At 40.0% G+C, this 19045-nt stretch overlaps 1 protein-coding gene across 1 annotated transcript in view; it reads right to left on the bottom strand.

The window, feature by feature from the left end:
• Nucleotides 1–8240: 8240 nt before the first annotated feature.
• rab11al (RAB11a, member RAS oncogene family, like) overlaps nucleotides 8241–19045 on the bottom strand; it is a 75714-nt gene continuing 64909 nt past the window's right edge. Inside the window, exon 5 of the mRNA XM_039752559.1 lies at nucleotides 8241–9470. Within this exon, the coding sequence (XP_039608493.1) occupies nucleotides 9331–9470 (140 nt within the window). The 3' untranslated portion in view covers nucleotides 8241–9330. The remainder of the gene's footprint in view (nucleotides 9471–19045) is intronic.

Here is a 19045-nt window from a genome sequence, read left to right as displayed (position 1 = left end):
GCCAATCCTCCTAATTCTCATTCTCCTTCGTTTCACTTTTCTTTTTCGGTTTTGCCATCCTCCAACTTTCCTTCAAGTAGCAGGACGGCCCTTCCAGCTCGTTCTGAGAAAGACTGAAGTGATGCCACCATGAAATTCTCCACTTGAAACAGAACTTACATATAAATTTACTTTTGTTAAGAAGCTGTCACCACTGCCATACACGGTGAGGGCCTTATTTGTTGGCATGTAGTCCCCCAAATCAGGGCAATAGCATTGAGGACTGCCAGGAGAGCACTGCAGCATGGAAACGCAAAGTATTATATGCTAGTGTGTGTGTATTATATATATATATATATATATATATATACACTGCTCACAAAAATTAAAGGAACACTTTAAAGAAACACATTAGATACATCAGATCTCAATATGAAGTTGGATATCTATACAAATAACGACAGGGCAATGTCTTAGGAACAAAAGGATGCCAAGTCTTTTAATGGAAATAAAAGTTTTCTGCCTACAGAGGGCTCAATTGTGTAGACACCCTAAAATCAGAGTGAAATGAAGATGTGGCAGGCTAGTCCATTTTTCAGAAACTTAATTTCTGCTACTCAAAAAGTTTTTCAGTATCTTGTGTGGCCCCCACGAGCTTGTATGCATGCTTGACAACGTTGGGGCATGCTCCTAATGAGACGACGGATGGTGTCTTGTGGCATTTCCTCCCAGATCTGTATGAGGGCATCCCTGAGCTGTTGTACAGTCTGAGGAGCAACCTGGCGCCTAATGGACCGAAACATAATGTCCCACTGGGTTTAAGTCAGGGGACCGTGAAGGCCATTCAATTGTTTCAATTCCTTCATCCTCCAGGTACTGCCTGCATACTCTTGCCACTTGAGGCCGGGCATTGTCGTGCATTAGGAGGAAACCAGGACCTACTGCACCAGCATAGGGTCTGACAATGGGTCCAAGGATTTCATCCTGATACCTAATGGCAGCCAAGATGCCGTTGTCTAGCCTGTAGAGGTCTGTGAGTCGCTCCATGGATATGACTCCAAGATCATCACTGACCCACCACCAAACCAGTCATGCTAAACGATGTTACAGGCAGCATAATATTCTCCACGGCTTCTCCTGACCCTTTCACGCCTTTCACATATACTCAGGGTGAACCTGCTCTCATCTGTGAAAAGCACAGGACGCCAGTGGTGGACTTGCCAATTCTGGTATTCTATGGCAAATGCCAATTGAGCTCCCGGTGCTGTGCAATGAGCACAGGGCGCAGTAGACATTTGGGCCCTCAGGCAACCCTCATGAAGTCTGTTTCTGATTGTTTGGTCAGAGACATTCACACCAGTGGCCTGCTGGAGGTCATTTTGTAGGGCTCTGGCAGTGCTCATCCTGTTCCTCCTTGCCCAAAGGAGCAGATACTGGTCCTGCTGATGGGTTATGGACCTTCTATGGCCCTCTCCAGCTCTCCTAGAGTAACTGCTTGTCTCCTAGAATCTCCTCCATGCCCTTGAGACTGTGCAGGGAGACACAGCAAACCTTCTGGCAATGACACGTATTGATGTGCCATCCTGAAGAAGTTGGACTACCTGTGCAACCTCTGTAGGGTCCAGGTATCACCTCGTGCTACCAGTAGTGACACTGACTGTAGCCAAATGCAAAACTAGTGAAGAAACAGTCAGAAAAGATGAGGAGGGAAAAATGTCAGTGGCCTCCACCTGTTAAACCATTCCTGTTTTGGTGGTCATCTCATTGTTGCCCCTCTAGTGCATCTGTTGTTAATTTCATTAACACCACAGCAGCTGAAACTGATTAACAAACCCCTCTGCTACTTAACTGACCAGATTAATATCCCATAAGTTTCATTGACTTTATGCTATACTCTGATTAAAAAGTGTTCCTTTAATTCTTTTGAGCAGTATATATATATATATATATATACACACACACACACACTCGCGTGTGTGCGTGGCTACTTTCACATCATGTTAGCTGGTAATATTTAGCTTGACTCCTAAACCTCTGCGGCACTTTACATCCCACTTTTCTGTACTTACCTGCTTGCTGAGCTCAATGCGGCCCTCCTGGCAGGTCCAAACTGTCCACAACACCCCCTCTAAAGTCAGAGGCTACAGGGAGCACGTCAGGTGATCTGAGAGTTGATCAGGTGACCAGTTTAAACTCTGCAGCAGCCAGCCACGAAAAAGGACGACAGACTAGGGGGGCAGGGGGCTCGAGAAAGGCAGTGGAGTGTGGAAATGCAATTTAAGGTGGTCAAAAACTTGGAATCCAGCAGAAAGACGTCCAGAGTTGCCACACTCATGGAGAGCTTTGGGAGAGCAGACCATCGCAAAAGCGTAAAGAATATTGAGATGTTCGACCACGATGCACTTTGTTCCCAAAATACACCATCACTATTCTGTTTAGTAGATGTCTTGAGGATTATACTTATATATATTTATATTTCTGCCTAGCTGGGTGCAGGCCATGTGCTAGAAAAAGAAGGAAAAAAAGGGTTTGAAATGGGGATTTGATATTCCAAGTGTCAGATTCATTTATACACCCACAGTCTAACTTCTCTTCTCCCATACGCTTGTAAGAAGTGTTCTCTTAGAGTGGTTTACAGCACATTTTTTGAACACATGGATTTTAACCACAATGGCAGCGGTGCCCAGCCCGTGTTTTAAAGACGCACGCTCCACAAGCTTTAGTGATTAGTGTGTTTAGTATGCAAACATCTGTAATGGACAAGAAGAAGCCAGGACCAAAAACCTCACACCTCCATGATGAGGCAAGAGCCTCGGTAAGTGGGAGATGATGATTTGCCCAAACAATGAAGTCAGTTAAACTGCTCCAAACCTCTCTCACTACATTTGAAAATAAAATCCCACAAAATGGTTTTCTTATAAACACATACATAATGAAACAAAGATAGTGGGGCAATGTTACATTAAGTTATAGCACCCTTCACAATTATTGAATAAAGATGAATAAAAAAGGGTTACATATAAAAATCCACTGTTATGCAGATGATATACAGTTCTATCTTAGTACAGACTCACCTCCCAGCACACTCACTCACTGCATTACTGATCTTAAGCTATGGCTGGAAAAGAACGTTCTCAAACTTAATGCCGATAAAACTGAAGTGTTACTGGTAGGTCCCAACTTACTAAGGCATCCAATTTCTCTATTTCTGTTGATGGTACACTTGTCAAACCTGCTCCTGTCGTCAGAAATCTTGGTGTTTTGTTTGATCCATCACTTAACTTTGAGCTACACATTAGATCTCTTTCCAAAATCTCTTTCTATCATCTCCGTAACATTGCCCACCTCCGTCCATTTCTGTCCTTTAATGATGCTCAAACTCTGGTTCATTGTTTCATAATGTCTCGTATTGATTACTGTAATGCCGTCTTCATTGGCCTCCCTGCAACATCTATACAGAAGCCACAGTATATTCAGAACTCCACATCTCCCATGTTCTCTCCCAGCTTCACTGGTTACTGGTTCCATCAAGGATTAAATTCAAGATTCTGCTTGTCACCTTCAAAGACCTGCATAACCTTGTCTCCCCTCTACCTCACTCAGCTCCTTGACCAGCCTCTCCACCTTGGACCTTCAGTACTAAGGCCCCTCAACTCTGGAACTCTCTTCCTCAGTCTCAGTCAGACTGCTCCTCTTTCTGCACCTTTATATCTCAACTGAAAACTTTTTCTTCTGTGTAATTTGTTTAGTACTCCGTATGTAAAGCGACTTTGGGTTTGTGAAAGGTGCTCTATAAATACAACTTATTATTATAAACGACCTCTTAATGAGTTACCTTAACCTCACACTAAAAAACATATGAGAAATCTAACATTTAACTGAAGTAAATTTATTCCTCATAACTACAAAACCACACTTCCCACAATTATTGGTACCACTGTATTTAATACTTTTTCCAGCCTCCCTTTATCAATAAAACCGCACTAAGTCTTCTCCTGTAAGACATTTTAAAGTTGGGAGAATACAGAGCAGGCAATCTAAGACCATTCCACTTTACAGAGTCCCTTTAGATCATCCAGTGTTTCATCTCTTGTGCCCTGTCCTCTTCAGCTCTCCCAATGGGTTTTCCATGGGGCGTAGGTCCTGGGACTGAGGCAGCAAAGGCAGAAGCTTGATTCCTTTAATCATTTGTGTGTTGGTTTGGACATATGTTTTGGATCATTTCCGTGGTGGAAGATCCAGCATCAACTCGGTTTTAGTTTCTTGGTAGAGACCGCCAGATCTAAATGTAAATTCTCCTGGTATTTTCAGAGTCCATGATTCCATGCACCCTAACAAGGTTCCCAGGGTCATTGGGGAAAAATAGCCCCACAACATCACAGAGACTCCACTGTACTTCACAAGTGGGATCAGCTTTTTTTTTGGTGTAGCCATACATTCCTTTTTTTTCTTTCTTTTTTTTTTTTTTTAAAATGCCATCCCCACCAGGATTCCAATCAAACTTCCAGTAGTGTTGGGCAAACTCTGTGGTTCAATGACAGGATTTTTTTTCTTTTTCTGGCATACATGTACCTCCCAAATCTGTTGGCACTGAGGTGGCATCTGATGCTAGTTTTGGAGACCTGGTAAGCCCAAGATGCTATTTTTGTTCTCGGTGATCTTAGAGATTTTCTTCATCTCTCACTGTGCATGGGGACAAACTAAACTTGGGTCCACTTCATGCAAGTTGGCAGCAGTCCCAGTTGATTTACAGGTTTTATTTACTGTCATAACTGCTTATACGAGCAGGTTCAGGGGAGTAGTATTTTTTTTTTCCAGCCATTCCCTAACTTATGAGGGTCAATACACTTTTCCCCTCATTTAAACTGTGTGTTCTCTTTCTTTCCCCTGTTGATGAATAAATAAGTGAATCTGACTTCTGTGTCACCTCATATTTATACCCTAGTGACACAGAAGTCATGGATGCCTGCTTCCTACATGCATAATGTCAGATAAGGATAATATAAAATGCTTCAGTTACATTTTGTTCACAAGAATTGCAATGGGTGCCAATAATCCAGGCCTGTGATTTGGTTAAAGATAATTTTTTGATACAGGGTTTTGTTTTTCTAAATTTAGTAAGTTAAACTGATTTTATATTTATATAAAAAAAAAAAAAAATTCCAGTTCATAATTGTGGAAAGACGCAAACTTCAGCAAAGTGGTACCTGGACATTAGTAAGAAGGCTAACCCATACATTGTGTCCATAATTGCACTAGGATGGTTTGTATGACACGGCCACACAGAAGAGCTGTGCTAGCCATACTGGGCTATTGCAGAGAAATGTCAATACGTGCTAAAAGACCAGCAGACCATTTTGACCAGTACTTTAGATGCATTGGTACCCAAGGAAAAGCACACATGACATGTTGAAAAGAATGGCACCTTATGTTGCAAGCGTGCCACGGAACCGCCAGCAAGTCAAATGGTTTTAGGCAGCAGGAGCACAGAAGGGGCAGTGCCGCAGGTGAGTGGATTTGTGTTTTCTTTTAAGACAGGTCTGGATTTCACTACCTTCTCGTCTCTCCATAGCTATAGTGTGGCGATGTTACTGTATATTGGCTGGACATTCAAATAACAACTCACTGGATTCCGGCTGCCTGCTGTTACTGCTCAAGCTTTCTGGGTTGAATTTGAAGAAGGTGTCTGTTCTCACTTGGCTTCTCAATCACTTCTCTATTAGGTTGCAGCCACCTTACAAGTGCAAGTATTTACATTTTATTCGTTCCATTACTGTAAATTAAATTATTTAGCTAGGGGACAGCACACACAGGCCAAATGATAAATCAGAAATCATAAAATGTGAATACTGTGATACAAATTAAAAGAAATGATTGACAGTTCCACACCAAGGATCCAAGAAAGCCTCAAAACAAAAGTCCTGGCCACTGATTTTGAATTGTAGGGCAACTCAAGTACTGCAGAGGCTGATGGGCTTCATTAGGTCCATATGTACCAAACACTGCACAATTCTTCCTTGAATATGCAAAGGTTATTAAGATGAAAACGATAAAATATCTTCTACAATTAGCAACTACAATAAAAAAAAATCCATTTAGAATAAAATTCAACTTTAGGTTTAGTCTTTGGACACACACGTATTTATAGAAAACAAACTGGGACAGACTGGAGTGGCTGCCCATCTTCCAAAAGGGTGGCGAGTGACAAACGGTGGTCAGACATTTAGAGTCGCCCACAAATGACATTTATGTTTTTCAAAGAAACTGTCAAGATCCCATTAAATTGATGTAAAACACGTGACTGGTGTGTATAATGGCTATTACTTTTAGAATTGAATGATTGTTAATTTATTATTCACATATGGATATAAAGCCCCATTTTCACTGCCCTAATGGTCAACTCTATTAACTCATCCATAATCATTTTTAAATGCTAACTGGTTATTACAGAAACATTTGCAATTGGGTTAGCACAACCAAAACCTGTTGTTATTCTGTTCAATAAAGCAAGGAAATGGTTTTTCCATGAGTTGAAAGACCCTGATATTCCTCCTAAAATTCAGTTCTGGGTTCAAAAATGCCCCAAAATTGAACAGTTTGCTCAAGAAACATGTCAGCCTATTATTGTTTTGAGAAATTAAGACAATTGTATAGGACGGACTGAGAGACCGAAGAGGTTTAATGCAAAGAAATGGTACCCGCTACAGAGAAAGACAATTCTGGAATACTAGCCTTAGTGTTTTATTTATAAAAATATATTTGAATTTTTTATTATATATAAAAATAAAATGAAATCCACAAACGCTTGGAATCGACCTGGAAATCCTCCCTTTAACGTCTGTCGTTGGGCCCGTTTTAGCCTTTTGTTTTCTCTCTTGCAGACGACATTGGTATTTTGCTTTTATTTAATGAAGAAGTCCACCGAGGACGTAGAAGGGGTTTATTTCTCATACTACATACACACTCTGATGTCCTTATCTTCTAATGCAGTTGTCCACCTCAGTCTTCCCCTTCTTTGTCCTCGTCTATCTGTATGGAATAACCTTCATTCTACAAAAACACAACAGACCAACAGATTCTTAAAAATAAATAAAACACAGAACTGAACTTCAGGACTGCCACTACTTTACAACACAAGGGAACAGAACAGCAGCTTTCAGCAGTGCTACAAAGGTTTCTCTAATAACCATTTAGCACTTACACTTGACTAACTCAGGATAAGATAAGAACGCTGAAGGGACTGCTACTGAAAAGGGGGCTTTGCAGCCATATGTGAATAATAAATGAAATAAATAATTCCCTTTATATTTTTTCATTGCTGCTTAAAGACCATCAATTTAGTTGTACATTGATTAAAAAAAAAAAATCAAATCAGTTTATCACCACAAACATGAAAATTTCTGGTTCACTTCCAAACTTTTTACCACTAGTGTATGCAACGGAGGAAGGATCAAGAAATGTGCATTTTAACAAGAAAACCTTTTAGAGCAGGGATGCTGGCTGATAATCAATGCCTAAAAGAAACGCTGCAGTCAAAACCCAAAGTGTCCGTACCAATAATGGACGCCTACTGTATAGAATGTTGAGCCCGGACTGCGGCTGCTAACAGGATTTAAGTAAACATATGGATTACAGCGACAGATCCAAATTCAGTTTAGCTTTAAATCTGCAGGCTTATCTCTGGTAATGCCTGGTATGTGGTATACTTTCCCTTAATGTTACTCATGTGCTGTAATGAAGGTCTGAATCACAGAATGAAATGAAACACAATAAAATCATAGAAATTTCACCACATTAAGTGAAAGGAGGAAAAAATTGGTCACAATGGAGGTGTAAAACTGCAATAAGCACACCTCACTTATTTATAAAGGATTTTATTTTATATATTTAAAACCAAATATACAGATATATAAGCAGTACAATAAAATGTTTCGTATCTATACTGTAATACAAGACACTACCAAAGTCCTAGCATAAAAGCTAGATGAACTTGGGCACTAGAGTGCAGTCACTGTGCTGGCCTTTCAGCAGTGAACATGGAGACACACCACTCAGCTCTGCTTCCTGCAGCCACACAGACCAGCGGCGGAGAGAGAAATGACGGAGCAATCTGCCATGTGTCAGCCAAACCTTTGACCAATTCCATCATCTTAAAACTACAACTAAATTAAATTACCACCATTTAAATAAAGAAACAGTTTAAAGGAATAAGAGCAAAACTGAAAAATCCCTTTTAAGGCTATAAATGCCCGGTCCTGGATTTTTGTCCAAGTTCCCACATCTCTTCAAGTTTGTTGCCGCCTGACTGCTTTAAACAAATTGCACACCGTATTTAAAAAGATACCCGCATGTCGCACCTACTTGAGCCATTCAGCTAAAGTGCAACACAGCAGTTCACGTTTCAGCTCACTTCAGGCACAAGGTTACAGATGTCCCTGCAGTGAAGAGTTTTAGTGAACTAGTTAAAGCAGATACTTGGACAAAACAAAAAAAGTAAAAATACAAAGATTATCAGGAAAGACGCCACATACATCTATTGACTTAAGAGGACAACAACAAGTTAAAACAAACAAAAAAAACCACACATTTTCCACAGGACCCTATGATACTGAAAAGACCCTTAAAATGCTGAGGTGTTAAATATGAGCTGCTGCACACCACACAGATTCTGGGGGAAGCAATTCATATATTCCAAATCAACTGGACGTTATCTCAATATTAAAAAAAAGTTAATTCTTTTACAGCACAGCAAAAAAATTAATCATCTGATGTAAGAAATTACTTCAGGACTACAGAACACAGGCACACCCAACACTTGACACGCTATTTGTGATTTTTACAGTTTTCAAGATATAATGCATAAGGTCCTCCTGTTTCTAAGCCGTGTAAATCCGAGATATTCACAAAAACAGAATATACTTCTCAGGTTCACTAAGCAGTTAAACATGAACGAAATCCAAGACAAGCATTTTCAGCTTTCAATCTCATTCATTAAAATGTCTGTTTGTTTATATTACTGGAAAACTTTGGCTTGCCTGGGGAGTTAAAAACAAAGATATGAAGGAAACAAAACTATGACACTGAAGATCTGGAGGAACTGCCTTTGATATACAAGTAATTTATCAAGAGACGAACCAAATGCTACCCAGAAATCGTACAAGTGAGCAATGCTCATTATTTTTAACACCAACGCTCTTCATAGTGTCAGACAGAGAATAAAAAGAATTCATTAGTTAATATCTTAAACTGAACATCGAACCAGGGGCTGCAAGATCCAATAGTTCTGGATGAAATCGGTTTGTTTTATGCTGTGGAAAACCAGGACAGCAACTGCTTCAATATTCGTCTTTTTCACATGTTCTGGCAACATCCAGTTTGCTTGTTTGAGGGGCTGGTAGGAGGCATAGTAATGGGAACCACATTACTGCTGGGAGGGAAGTCTGGGTCGATCTTACCCGTAATCTGTCTCTGTGAAACAATTCGGTAGATCTCTGTAGAAACAAAATCATGATATTTGGCATTAGGGTCACTCTTCTCTTATTTAGGAGTATATTATTAAAAACAAAAAACATACAAAAGTTGTTGTGTGCTATAACTTCACCAAAAACACCCACCAGCAGCAGCTTGGAGCCTCATGCTTTCCAAAAGTGCAATACAATAGCAGACTGATGTCCAACTAAATTTCACTTTAGTTTCTAATGGCACCACATTTATATTGTAATGGACTTCAAAATAAGTAATCTTTAAAATACTGCCTTGCACTGCAGTCAAGTAAATCAATAAAAACAAGGTGATACATAAGAACATGCAACATCAAACTCAAGAGTACAGTAACTGGTAAAATAAAAGAAAACTGTGACAAATTCAAATTAGCAATGTCTGATTCAGAAAGTAACCGAGACAAGACAGGTTTTTGGGCAGAAGGACGAAAGAAGTTCATGGATATACACCAAGGAATTTTCCCTCTTCATCACGTTTTGTTGCCTAGCGTCACGATTGTTCATACACTGTGTGCACAATTATTAGGCAAGCGAGTATTTTGACCATATCATCATTTTTATGCGTATATTCCAACTCCAAGCTGTATTAACTTGAATGCTTATTGGATTTAAGCACGTCAGGTGATGTGTATTTGTGTAATGAGGGAGGGTGTGGCCTAAGGAGATCAACACCCTATATCAAGGTGTGCAGAATTATTAGGCAGCTAGTTTTCCTCAGGCAAAATGGGCCAAAAAAGAGATTTAACTGACTCTGAAAAGTCAAAAATTGTAAAAAGTCTTTCAGAGGGATACAGCACTTTTGGAATTGCTAAGATATTGGTGTGTGATCACAGAACCATCAAACATTTTGTTGCAAATAGTCAACAGGGTCGCAAGAAACGTGTTGAGAACAAAAGACGCAAATTAGCTGCCAAAGATTTGAGAAGAATCAAACGTGAAGCTACCAGGAACCCATTATCCTCCAGTACTTTCATATTCCAGAGCTGCAACCTACCTGGAGTGCCCAGAAGTACAAGGTGTTCAGTGCTCAAAGACATGGCCAAGGTAAGGAGGGCTGAAACCCAACCACCACTGAACAAGAAACATAAGTTGAAACGTCAAAACTAGGCCAAAAAATATCTGAAGACAGATTTTTTTCAAAGGTTTTATGGACTGATGAGATGAGAGTGATTCTTGATGGACCAGATGGATGGACCTGTGGATCAGTAATGGGCACAGAGCTCCACTCCAACGTGGAGGTGGGGTACTGGTATGAGCTGGTATTTTTTAAAGATGAGCTAGTTGGACCTTTTTGCTTTGAAGATGAACTCAAAATCAACTCCCAAACCTACTGCCAGTTTTTCGAAGACACTTTCTTCAAACAGTGATACAGGAAAAAGACCATGATTTTTATGCAGGCCAATGCTCCATCACTTGCATCGAAGTTCTCCACTGCGTGGCCAGCCAGTAAAGGCCTTAAAGAATATAGAATAATGACATGGCCCCCCTTCCTCATCTGACCTAAACCCTATCGAGAACTTGTGGGCACTTCTTAAACGCTAGATTTACGGGGAGAAAAACAATACACCTCTCTGAAGAGTGTCTGGGAGGCTGTAGTCACTGCTCCACAAAAAGCTGATCGTCAACAGATCAAGAAACTGACAGACTCTATGAATGGAAAGGCTTATGACTGTTATTGGAAAGAAGGGTGGCTATATTGGTCATTGATTGATTGATTTATTTTTTTTGAAATGTCAGAGATGTTTATTTGTAAATTTTGAGGTGTTTGTTTATTATTCTCACTATAACAGATGGAAACAAACAAGTGAGATGGGAAATTTTTCATTTTTCCTTTAGTTGCATAATAAATCTGCACACTAATAGTTGCCTAATAATTGTGCGCACATATGTATTCCCCTGATGATGTTCACACTCACATTTCCGTTGTGAAACATTCAGGTTTCAGGTTTATTAACATTTTGGATTGACTGATAGCACTGTGTTTGTTCCATATTAAAATTAATCCTTAAAAATACAACTTGCCTAATAATTCTGCACTCCCTGTATGACTACAGGTTTTTAGTGGAGAGTTTAGAATCCAACCTTGTAATTAAGTATTGAACAGAAGTGTACAAGAATGGTTGCTTCATTTTGTCTCCATTAGAGTACTAATCCAGCATGTCGGACCATGATTTTTTTTTTCGCATATCACATTCAGAAAAAAAAGTAGTCCATTACTACATTAAAATATTAGCTGCTGATACTTTTAGCCACTGAAGACTCAACTCCACTAGAGGTGTGTGTGTCATCATTTTTCAGCACACATCTAAATATCATAGAGCATCCATTTGGGAAGAGTGGTACTCTAGTGCTTTGAGGAAATGAGACGTTTGGCTTCACAATATAATGGACGTCAGACAGGTTTAGTTGTGTTAATTAATGGATGCATTATTTTGGGCATAGTCTATTTTGGCCCTTGGGCAACACAATTTTTCAAATTATTTTGAAAGTAACAAGAAGCAAATCAAGCCAAGGTATCTCAGCGTTTCTGGGGCTGGCTTCAAACTTTGGCCTACGGCACATGACAGTCTGATCTTCTCTCCTGTTTTAGACGTGGAACTCCATCTGGAGAGTCTCATCTGTTTGAGCCAGGGAAAGGCTGGGAGCAAAGCTTACTAAGATCTTGCGGATGTTCACTTTATGGAAGAAATGATGCAGTCCAAAACTAGGAAATCTTTGTTGGTGCACCACTTCTGTTCTCATACTGAAAGTCATCAAGTATATGGTATGTACCATAAGGGTCTTACAAAAACCTATGTATTTAATTGGATTCTTAGACAGAATGGCTCAGTGTACTTAGTAGACCACCAAGTACAAAACAGTCCTTTATTGTGAATGTTATTTAAAATTGATTATCTGGAGAGAGTTCATATATCAAAAATACAAATCTTTCTAAATGTATTATAGATGTAAATCTCTCACTGCTGCATTTTTCTAAATACAAAATAGAAGAGGAAAACTAGAAGACCTGGGAATGTTTGTCACCGATTGTGGAATTGTTTGGCTGGGATGGAGGGGGCAAACCCAGCAGCCACAGGGGGTCCCCTCCAGGACTGATTCTAGGAACCAGTGCTTTAATGACAAATCTATAGATCAATATTAGCAAAGTGCTTATTAGGAGAAAAGCTAACATCACATTATGCAACTTTTAGTTGTGGGGCATGTCAGATTTGCCAACTGCAATTACTAATCTCATCAGCAGACATCACACAGATGAGCTTCTCTTCTCTTTGTGAGGTCTAACACACCCCAGTGTCCCTTATTCCTTGTTGCTGCATGTTCTGCATTGTACTTCTGGATAAGCATTCCTTGCTGGTCAGCTCTCACACAGCTCTTCACAAAGCCTTATAACTAAAGGCATCATCAAACCAGGTTCAACTTAAGAGTGAGTCACAGACTAGTTGGACTGAGTCACAGGACATGTGTCACCTTACTTGTCTGGTTTCACAGGGGCGCACCACCAACTCACTAAGATTACATAAATGAAGGCTATAACTGCTAAATGCTGGAAAAGTCACAACGCGACAGTCATTAGTTTCACATGTACTGTATATGGCAATTACAACTGTTAGCAGTAGAACTAAAGAATTACATTTCCTTCACAAAAATCAACACAACTCCTCAAACTACAACAGAAGCATGTCAATGGAAGGAATTATTTGAGTAATTATGTTGGGATTAGGAGCGTTTGTGTTTTAATTTGACAGTACATTTCAACAAATCAAGTAGTGCACATAAATAATGACCTAGGAAAAAAAAAACCATGAAATACTTATTAATTTAAAAGGCAATTTTCAAATATTGATATATTATAGAAAACTGAAAAAAGCATAGTGGAGCTACACTGTGCAGAGCCTGGTTTTAAAAAAAACACACACACACACACACACACACACACACACACACACACACACACACACACACACACACACACACACACACCCACACCCACCAGCAGCAGCTATGCACTGTAGATGCCATTTTTCACCAGTGAAGGGAGCAGTGCAGATGTGAAGTGGCAGGTGAATGAGGCACACGTTGGCACATGCGACTCGCTCAGTGAATATTAAGCTTCAGAAAGTTCTCTGAAGAGTCCAAATGCAGCAAGTCAGACCTGTGGATGTATAGCTTTGCTGTCTTTTGGAAATGCTGGACAACAATGAACTTCTAAAAACAGATTGGTTTGATAGAGATGGAATAATATCACTTTATGTCCTAGGACAACCCATGTGCTGTCAGCAAAAATGAAAGTGTTGGCAACATTACACTTTTCACACTGTTATGACCATGGGTAACACCTTGTAGGTAATTCTTCTAAAGTTACCACTGTGGACACTTCATTTTTAAACATATAGGCTTGTTTATTGGGCTTTTTGGTGTGTGTGTGTGTGTGTGTGTGTCTCGGTCTTTCCATCCCAGTGTTTATTACAGTATTATTCTTGTTACGTGCAGCTTAGCACAATATCCTCTTATTTTCATCTGCCTCATTCTCCTGCTACTACTTTTAAAATTGTAATTTTCATTTGTTTTGAAACCTTACCATATCAGAAAAGTACAAAAAAATGTTGTCATGAATAATACTGTGGCTTGGAGTGCCATAAAACTGTAACATCATTCATTCTCAAACATTAGCTAACCTATGCCTCTCTACATCTTATCTCCTAATCTCGAAGGGAAAAAAAAATTTACTGCATTTTTAGTGCAATTCCTAGGAGTAGTTATTAGACTTAATAAATTTGGGGGCAGATCTTCCAAAAATACTCAAGCCAACTCAAGACAATACTCAAAATTGTGAAACATTCTTTAAAATTTGTGCTGTTTACAAAACAAAAAACTCAACTTACTGTAAAGAGCAGCTAATATGAATAACATGGTCAAACCAATACTTCCGTTCATGTAACAGGAGGTTATGGACACTTTGAACTTTGCCAGGCAACACAGTTACTAGGAATTTCTCTTGGTATTACATTCACATAACAAGATACAAAGAATTAAACCACCACAATATTATATACAGTCAACATAGCTTCTCTGATTTTACAGCTATTCTTGTCTGCACACGTTGCCCGAAACTCTGAACTCCTGCTCAATGATCGTAGCCAAGCCAAATACCACTTTGCAGGAACAGAAAGGCTAATAGCGAGGCAGAAGGCTGGATGAAGTACAGGAGGGGGACCAAATTAAAGCATGCTTTTAACATAAAAGTAATCAGGAGAGGTTCTGTATGCATTTCAAAAATGCATACAGGCATGTGAAGTATCCTGGTTCCATTTTTCTCTGTGATCATGTCACTTTCCATGCACACAAAACCCCCTTTTTTGTTCAAGTCAAGGCTGCACAGTGCACGAGTCGGTAGCGATGCATGCTCAGCAAGACGGACCACGAACATACGCAAAATTATTAGTAATAATGGAAGTATTCAAATACATGTTAAATCAGGGGTGTTGTACTCCAGTCCTGATGGGCCACGGTGGCTGCAGGTTTCATTCTAACCCTTTTCCTAATCACTGACCAGTTTTTCACTGCTAATTAACTCCTTTCCCATCATTTTAATAGCCCCGATTTTAAGGATTCAGTCCTCTGAATTGATTCCCTTCATTAAATGACAGCCACACAGAAATGAGATGTGAAACGAGCCAACAGATGACCAGCTAAACTGGGATTTTAAACTTCAACCAATTTCACTCCAACCAATCGCTTATTGAGAAGCCGATTCTTGCTGTTAATTAAACCCGTTATTTAATTCCATGGCCTGTTGCTGCTCTCATTCTGCCACAGCAGACATTCCCAAAACTGTTGGATTTTCTGTTTTTTCTAAGATCACCGTCAAGATGTTTTGGTGACCTGAGAGATCAGTCTTACCGAGACCTTTACCTTTCTTTAATTTTCAGATATTATGTGATGGACAGAGGTGCGCTGGTCAGGTGGCTGCTTGTTTTGTGTCTCATTATTGTTTGGCTGGTAATTAAGGGGTCTGTGTCAAGTTAATTATAATTAAGGCAAAAAGTTAATTAGCAGCAAAAATGATGGTTAGAATGAAAACCTGCAGCCACTGCGGCCCTCCAGGAACAGAGTTTGACACCTATGTGTTAAATACAAACACACATGTATAGTAGTACTGGTTAAAAGTACAGATAAACATTTTCTAATACCAGTATTCAAACTTTTTCTTATCATTTAAACAGACCCAGACAATCTTATCTTTAATAGGGCAGGATCAGGTATGCCCATCATGCCCACTGAAACTTGGGGCAGCAACAAAGTTCATCCATTCTTGTCTATCAGTGAACTGGGGAACCATGGAGAAATTGGCCATGTTCATGCTCTGCTGCTCTTTTTCAACTGCAGGCCTCTGTGTGGTTTTCAGGCGCCTCCTTCTGCATTCTGGTGTCCAGTGTAGAGTAGTTTTGGTGATGGAATCTGCATCCAGTCTCAACAGGTGGCTTATTAACCTCCATCGCTTTGTAATCAGAATAGTGGTCATGTCAACTTGGTGGCACTGGGCAATGAGTTCCTGATTGGAAATTTTCTGTGGGCAAAAGATGTGGCAGACCTTCTGGGGCATGTTATGTGAAAGGGTAACAGTTCGGCAATATCGCTTCCCACTATTCTCCAACACTTGGATCCATACAGTAGTACTAACAAGACAACTCTGGCAGAGGTGCAGTTTGGTGTGAATACTATACTCAGCTAATCTCCATACACAGTTCATAGTTGTGAAGGCAAAGGTCATTTCTGAAGGCGGCTGGTCTTTAACTGCATGTGGCGGTGTGTGTGCGCGTGAGTGTGTGTGATAGCATTGTGACATCGTCTGCAAACTAGACCTTCAAGTGTTGTGAAAGGTGTCCACCTAATGCCTCTCGGGGGGTCATTGGTGGTCTGCCGCACAATCCAGTCAATGGCAAGATTAAACAGTGTAGCAGACATTACGCATCCTTGCCACACACCAGTTTTCACTTCAAAATACAACTCATTGTAGCCCACAATGTAGTAGAAGCTGACAAACTCTTAAGCTGTTTCAAATGTTGTGGGACATCAGTGAATGCTATCAAAGGCTTTTTCAGTAATTAACAAAAGTGATGTACAGTTGTGTACAAAGCAAAGATCTGGTCAGTACAGCTTCTCCCTTTCCGAAAACCTGCTTGCGCTTTCCTCAATGACTTATCTACTGCTTCTGATATTCGTTTGATAATTTTACCTAGAATATTACTAGGGATGGAAAGGAGTGTAATTCCGCACCAGTTATTACAATCACTGAGCAATTCTTTTTTGGAATTTTGATTATAATTCCATTCCTCTGGGAAACAAGCTTCCTTCCAGATACTGTAGTTCTAAACAGAGGATGGAGGATAATGGCTGCGAGTTAAAGTTAAGCATTAAAGTGGTCATATCCTCAGGATTTTCCATTGTTTAAATGATTTCACTGCTACAACTATTAGTCGATATAAATTGATGATGCCGACTACAAAAAAATGTCGACGCAGATTTTTTTTTTATATAAAAATTGTCGACACGTCATAAACAGAACTTTCAAGAGAGGCTCCAGTCACAAAGAACCAGATTGGTTTTTGTAACTGCAATGCACTACATGAACGTCTGGGGGCAGTATCACTTGTTATTGTTTGTCAAGGCTGCACACAGTTCTACCAATGAAGAACAACGTCTGAGGAGAAGAAGAATGTAGAGGAAAATAAACGTGGTTGCAATGGCGAGTCGGATAGAGGAGGGAGAAGATGGAAAAAAATTGATAAACTTTCTAAAGTGTGGGAGCAGTTCACCGGAAAAGAAAAAAAAAGTTAAATGCAGATCATGCAAAGCTGAGCTTTCTTTTTACGGCAGCATGTGTATATCAAGGTTTTGACAATGATAGTTAAGTGAATATAATTTCAGTTATGTTTGCTAACGTGTTTGGAGCTATAGTAAACGAGTGAATAGGAGTAGCTAAACCGTCCTAGTTTTTTTCATATAATATTTGAGTTCATATGACTAGTAAACCATCTCTAACTAACGTTAGGTAACTTGTGTTTTGATGCATATCAGTAATTAGCTTGTTACATATATTAGTCTGTCATTTTATTTTAGCATAATATAGTACATGATGTAATAAACTACAAACACTTTTCCTTCACAGTGTGATGATTAAAACATCTTTCTCTGTTGCTCTTTGTTTCACTGGTACTAAGCAAAGGCCTGTAAACGAGTTTATCCTGACAAGAGGCTCTTGCACTGCACAAAAGGCTGAAGTGTTTACAGAAAGCATCCTGAACATGATTGTCAATGACATACGACCTGTATCTATGGTTGAAGATCAGGCCTTCAAGCAGATGATTAACACATTTCATCCAGGATACACCTTACCCTCCAGAACTAATTTTACAAAGCGCATTGACAGAAAGTATGAATCTGCTAATACTCAGATGAAAACTGTTCTTAAATCAGCCAAGAACAAGATTGCCCTGACAGCTGATTCCTGGACCAGTGTTGCCACAAAGGCTTATCTTGGTATCACTTCATAAGTCATGAATGGAAGCTCATTAGCTTCAGCATCACAAGTATGCTATTAGAAGAACGACACACGGGGACAAACATTGCCGATTGGATTGAGCAGGCTGTGGAAAAGTTTGAGATCCCTCCAAGCGAAATTGTGGCAGTTCATGACAGTGGCTTAAATGTCGTCCTGGCTGCTAACATCTAGCAGGAAAAACAAGGGCGGATGTCCGTCCGCCGTGCAGGCCACATTTTGCAGTTAGTGATCAATAATGCACTGAAACACCCTCAGATCAGTAAAGCACTTGGAGCAGCAAGGTGTCTTGTAGAGCACTTTAAATGAAGTGAAACGGCCTCAAGCAAACTGAAGACCAAACAGACAGATGGGGACCCAGGAGCACAAACTTGTCCAAGATGTTTCTACCAGGTGGAACAGCAATTGTATGATAACTCGCCTCCTGGAACAAAGATGGCCACTGACTGCAACTCTGTCTAACCCAACAGTAACACAAGAGGGAAACGCCACCTAGACCTCAAAGCTGATTAGTGGATCATTTTAGAGGAGCTGGCTAAAGCTCTCCAGGACTTTGAATGTGCTACAGTCTACTTGAGCGAGGAAAGCTACGTGACTGTCTCTGCTCTGCCTCCACTGGTCAAAGGGCTTCTGAAATCCACCCACACTGCTTACGATATAGCTGCTGTGCAGGCCTTCCAGGCAGCTGCTTCAGAGGAGATCACTGCACATTGGTCAAAAGAGGTCACCTTAAAAAGATGATGATCCAAACAAACTGAGCATTGCAACTGAACTAGACCCACATTTTCAAAAGTTGAAATTCCTGAAACCAAAAGAGTGGTTCAGTGTTCAGAACAAAATACAGGATCTGGCCCTCCAGTCCATTAATGGGAGTATTACTCAAAACAACCAGCTTGCCACGGGGCACAAAGAAGCAACAAGACCAGATGATGAGGGGGCTTCAACTTCAGCTGAGAAAACTTCAAATAGATCTTCACTAGCTCTTGATTCACTGCTGGGATGCGAC

The sequence above is a fragment of the Polypterus senegalus genome, chromosome 1 (assembly GCF_016835505.1).
Source record: "Polypterus senegalus isolate Bchr_013 chromosome 1, ASM1683550v1, whole genome shotgun sequence".
Lineage (NCBI taxonomy): Eukaryota > Metazoa > Chordata > Cladistia > Polypteriformes > Polypteridae > Polypterus > Polypterus senegalus.
The sequence above is the reverse complement of the archived record's forward strand: the minus strand, read 5'-3'. Positions and strand labels throughout refer to the sequence as shown.